General features: G+C 35.4%; 1 protein-coding gene across 2 annotated transcripts in view; it reads left to right on the top strand.

Annotated features, from left to right (window-relative positions):
- The first annotated feature begins 223 nt into the window (after nucleotides 1–223).
- LOC143225938 (carbonic anhydrase 1-like) overlaps nucleotides 224–6,000 on the top strand; it is a 29,458-nt gene continuing 23,681 nt past the window's right edge. Inside the window, exon 1 of one of the 2 annotated variants that reach the window (XM_076456199.1) lies at nucleotides 224–378. In XM_076456199.1, the coding sequence (XP_076312314.1) occupies nucleotides 339–378 (40 nt within the window). In that variant the 5' untranslated portion in view covers nucleotides 224–338. The remainder of the gene's footprint in view (nucleotides 379–6,000) is intronic. The other variant, XM_076456193.1, reaches the window with a different exon arrangement.

Here is a 6,000-nt window from a genome sequence, read left to right as displayed (position 1 = left end):
GATCTTTTTTAATTTTCGTGAACATGTTACAATACTAGTTACATAATATTTTGGAAAATTTTCTAAACATCCTCACATGCAAATACAAGGAGACTAATAGCAAGTCACCCCTTCCTATGTTAAAAAAATTCCACTATCATGCTTACGCAGTCTTACAAGCAAGAATGAGTACGCAGAAGCTTGCACTGCCTTCCTATTGGTTGAATGAAAGTGTCAATATAAATATATTTTTAGCGTTTGGTAAGCTTGTATCTGGGTTTGAAATATCCGGAGCAAGACATAGGATAAAAGGACACGGTTCTTCAAGTCAGAAAATTATACCAAGTTTTGTAACTAAAATGTACAGTAAAGTAATGGTTTTATCTCTTCTCTTGTTTGGTAAGTTTTATTCTATCTTCATGTGTTAGGCTCTTAGTAATTATAAACTTTTAGCTGTTACAAAAGTATTTCAATGTAAAAAATAGCTTTGATGAATCTGTTAGTATTTTATGTATTAATGGCAATATACCAGTTCTAAGATATACAATTAGTTCATATGTCTGTCAAGTAAAAATGAAACTTATATCGTCAAATTTGATAATAACGGAAATCTGTCATTTAATTACATTTGTAAGTGACTAATTAATGAAACAAAAAGGTAGGGATATTTTATCGGATCATTTTATTATTTCGAGAAACCTCCGACAGGAATTCTTACAGTCAAATTTATTATGTAAAATAGTTTTCAATATTATAAAGTAAAATTTATTTACTATTAAACTGTCATCAGCTTTGGGAAATTAATATGTATTATTCAAACTAAGTGTTACCCGTCATGGTTTTAGCGCCTACGCATCTTATTTCCTCTATATTCTTTATACACATTGTTAAAATTAGTTCATTGCGATGTCAAAATAACCAACGCAGTTCCATTATACTTTTGAACATTACCTAAAATTTTATAGCCATTAGTCTGTTAGTTAATTTATACAATGCAATTTCTTGAATCATATTAAAGCTTATCAAAATACTAAAACTATCATAATAAAATGCATCGCAGCATTTTAAGGTTTTTGGTACAAAGCAAAATGTACCAAGTTTCAACTACAGGTTTCACACATATCGAAAAAGGCGAACAGTAGAACGAACTTGCACTTCCCATCATAGAGTAGAGAGACACAAGTTATACTCCTCGAAGCGCCTGTCAACAGTGAACAGATGTGAAAAACCTGAAGGTCAACAAAATCAGGGAAGCTCTATGATGAACCCCTTGGATCGTAAGATGTTAAATAGGGCCTAACGGAAACTAGAGCCAAGGTTAAACTATTAAATAACTCTAATAATCTTAATTTCATATTCACTAACATGGTAAACTCAAGTGAAATTACCATGATGTAAATATATTAATAATGATTTTAGATTACAATAAACAAGAGCTTCACGATGATCTGTTTTACATAAAATTTTAATATAAATATTAATGTTTATTCACTTGGTGCTATACTGCATGAAGACCATAAGGAAACTGAATACTCCATCTTTCACACTTTTTAAATGAGCGTGTACATTTTTAAAGCTTTTTCTCGCTCATTCTTAATGTGCAAAATGTTTCATTTAAAGATAACTTAAATTTTGCACAAAGGTAGACGAGGGCTGTCTGCGTTAGCCGCCCCTAATTTAGCATTGTAAGACTAGAGGAAAGGCAGTTAGTCATCACCACCCACCACGAACTCTTGGGCTATTCTTTTACCAACGAATAGTGGGATTGACCGTAACATTATAGTGCCCCCACAGAAGGGCGAGCATGTTTTGTGTGACGGGGATTCGAGCCCGCGACCGTAGATTACGAGTCTAACGCTTTAATCCACCCGGCCATGTCGGGCCTCTTTAATGAGGCACGCTAGCTAAAAACTACATAGAAAAGAAGTGATTTTCAATATTACAAATAGAAACCAGACACACACTTGTATGCGTGCACGCATGCGTGTCTGTGTGACCACTATAACTTCAAGACGAAAGAACTTAAACCTAATGTTTGCCTCCATTCTAAGGTGACTCTGTTAGTGTGCATCTTGGTATTATTTATCCACTTACATACGCGCATGCGCAATCTCTTTTTGTTCCCTAAGCGAGGCATGCTAGTGAGGAACCACATAGAAAAGAAGTGGTTCCTTATATTACAAAAAGAAATCACAAAGACAGACATGTACGCGCGTGTTTTGTGTATGTATGTATGTGAATATTATGTCATGTTGCTTAGTAACAAAAGTACATCGGTTTTATTTTAAGCTAAAATGGGTTTAGAATACACACTATCAAAGTGATAACCAGAGTGAATCTGTTACTGTCGCTATTAAAGAATAAATTTGAAAAACAAAGAGAAAAATATTTTAGCATTTTCGTTTTTACAGAGAGAGAGAGAGTGTGTAAAACGTTTTTGAGTAGTTTTAGTTTATTAAAGATAGAATTATAATTTTATTGTTACAAACACAACATTCGGTATCAATACCATATCTGATTTCTGTGTTTTGAAGATACCACATCTACAAGTCTGAGGAGGATATTTGAGTCAAGTTCCCTCCGGTTAGTTTGGCTTCTCACATTATTAAAACTATTGCATTATAACGAAACCTATAGAAACCTGATTTATTACATACTTAACTTTGTGCCCTCTTTGAAAACATAAAAAGTCTGTATAATTACAAAAACAAATAATTTATTTATTCATATAAAAGTCCTGATCCGGTGTGTTTCAGAAGTCATAAGGAACTTTGGACTTCATTTTTACTTTTGATTCACTAATAAATCTGTGAAGCTGTCAGTTTTGAGCATAAAACAGCACATTAGCCTCTCCGTGCTCTACCCATCGTAAGTATCGAAACCCAGTTTTTAACCTTAACTCATTAAGTTTACAGCTGAACCACAGAGGGAGGGAGGGAGGTAATTATCGCCTGTTTTCGTGCCATATGGTAGGTAAGATCTTTATCCAGCACTGCCTTGCTGCGCTTGGAACAACTGAATATAAAAAATCTGGTACGATAGACTGTTTTGTTCCTCAATTTCCTTATCGTTTCTTAACATACTCATCAGCAAACAAGAAAGACAAATAACCACAACTATATACAGAAAACCCACCCATCCAGTCCTATCATCCAACCTCGATAAAACGTGGTATAATCCAATGCCTAAGCAAGAGAGCAGAAAAAATTTGCGATAAGACATCCATCGAAGCAGAACGCTAAAAGATCGTGGAAAGTTTTAAACAGAATGGTTAGACTTTCTTCTTTATCAAAAACTCCTTGAAGAAGACCACAACAGAAAGAAAAGACTAGAAAGTTACCACTACTACTACCATTTATCTACCACACCTACAACATTTCAGTGAAAAACTGAAACGCATAGCCAAAATTTTCAACACAGAAGTTCAGTGGAAACCCTTCGATACCTTGAGGTTCATTTTGGTAAGAAAAAACAATAAACAACGACCTACCAAAGAGAATCTAAAAAACGTCATTTATGAAATTTCGTATTCCTGTAACGATACATACATTGGAGAAACGGGAAGAAAACTCGCGACAAGAATAAAAAACATCAAGTTAGTACAAGATTCATGAAAGCACAAAATTCAGCCATTGCAGAGCACGCCACGTCAACTAGACACAGAGTAACCTGGGAGAAACCTAGAATCATCAACACAGACAAATTCTGAAAGACGAGAAAAATTAAAGAATCATTTTACATTAACGTTATTAAACCTTCACTGAAAAGAGATTCTGGATTAGAGGTGAGTAACCTGCGGCTCCCATTGGTGAATCTACAAGAAATTTATCCTCCAATCAGAAACAGTGATAGCACTCTCTCCATAATCCGTCAGGACACTATAAAAGAACGACAATACCTACGCATACACACTGCCTTAAAGATGGAAGACTTTCGAAACGTCGTCTTCTACACTTGTCTCAATAACAGGCATTTGCCGCCCATTTTACAAAGTTTTAACAGAAGATAAAGATATTCTGTTCTTTAAATGTCCAGCTCGTTTCTCATTCACACTATTTATATTGCAGTTTATGGTAAAATTAGAATAAGCGTTTAAGCGTGAATTAGAGAAGTATATTATAATTAAAATATTATTATTATTAAGCCTCTCGATTCCATGAAGGAACATAGGGCCGCAATCGCTTGCGGATTCATTAACAGGCTAGTTTTTTAAGTGAGTAGATTGTTAGCCTACCGCACAATCCCCAACCAAGAGGAGAAACCTTAGCCGTCCCTAATTTTGCAGTGAAAGGCTGAAAGGGCAAGGATGTTTAGCGCGACTAGGATGCGAACCCGCGACCCTCGGATTACGAGTCGCACGCCTAACGCGCTCGGCCATGCCATGCACATAATTAAAATAACAGTTGGCATATTTCTTGCATCTTGATGTAGAATATGGTTTTGCTTAAAAGCAAAATTCAATATTATTATAAAATTTAATACATTAAATGTACAAAGTTCAGAAAATAGAAATCTTAACCACATCTCTACTGTTAAATGGGCTGCTTTAAACAAGAAATGACGCAACAATTTTCATGGAGATGGAACGCTACTGAAAATTCCCACAGGGATTTTACTCGTTCTTAGCCAATCTGTGCGTGGTTTTTGCGTTGTTAAGAGAAACGAAATGGAGGCGTGCAATCTTTTTCGAAATAACTTAAATTTTCAACGATAAGATATTTTAAAATAGTTTCAAAAAGAAAGTCCAGAGTTCATTTGTACTGGTAGAACTTCATCTATCTGCGAACTTTCATCAAAGGCAGAGCTAGGTATGCAATTTGCCTTTCAAATATTATTTAAATTGCACGCTTACTAAACTGACTGTGCCAATGTCATTATTGGTTATTAAAGCACCATACTGTAGTTAGATCGTTATTACGAAATGCTGTGGATTAGAGAACTCACTTTTGTCATTTTTCATTAGTTTGTCTCTTAATTTCAGGTATGTATAAAAAAAATTACTCGGTATGAAAATGAGAAGGATAGGAGATATAATTTTGACATCCTTACCACTGTATCAATCCGAATTAAATCTGCTAATATAATGTCAGATGGAACCAAGTTTTTAGTGCTCGCTCATTTATTTGTGTAATTTGTTGGCTTTCGACGCTTAAAATTTGTGTTTTTACAACATGTTTCAAACATAGTTTGAGCTTACACGTTTTTCTTTCTTTTGTTTGTTTTGACTTTCCTCTGGTTCAATAACTCTTTGCTAGCGTGTTAATGTAACATATAAGGCTTCCACCTATTTAGGAGCAGATAGGACTATCTAGATACCGCGTTGTACAGCTATTAAGAATGAAGATAAGAGGTAAAAACACATAAATGATTCATGTATCTTTTACCAATGATCCACTATGTAAGTAAGATTTAATTTATGCAAGGAATCTATTACGAACTGTGTCGGTAAACCAGGGATACCGTCATGAATGATCATGCCATATTTTTCTTCATACACCGCAATTATAAACACGAAGTTGAAGCAGTCTCTGTAATTAACCTTTCAATTCTTAAAGATTTAGTCTCCTCAGGTTGTTGCCTTTACAAAATTTATGAATTCAGCCTAAGAGATTGTTTGTTTTTGAATTTTGCACAAAGCTACTCGAGGGCTATCTGTGCTAGCCGTTCCTAATTTAGCAGTGTAAGACTAGAGGGAAGGCAGCTAGTCATCACCATCCACCGCCAACTCTTGGGCTACTCTTTTACCAACGAATAGTGAGATTGACCGTCACATTATAACGCCCCCACGGCTGGGAGGGCAAGCATGTTTGGCGCGACCGGGATGCGAACCCGCGACCCTCAGATTACGAGTCGCACGCCTTAACACGCTTGGCCATGCCGGACTACCAGCCTAAGGGAGCTCGCTTATTAGGATTTACTCGCAACAGCTCTCTCTCTCCAATTTTGAGAATCGTAAATCAAAGTTGTGGATAAGCTGTAATTGAAAAGCTAAACATATTTCAGATTTTCTCCATATTTTTA

Source organism: Tachypleus tridentatus, chromosome 1 (assembly GCF_004210375.1).
Source record: "Tachypleus tridentatus isolate NWPU-2018 chromosome 1, ASM421037v1, whole genome shotgun sequence".
Taxonomy (NCBI): domain Eukaryota; kingdom Metazoa; phylum Arthropoda; class Merostomata; order Xiphosura; family Limulidae; genus Tachypleus; species Tachypleus tridentatus.
The sequence above is the reverse complement of the archived record's forward strand: the minus strand, read 5'-3'. Positions and strand labels throughout refer to the sequence as shown.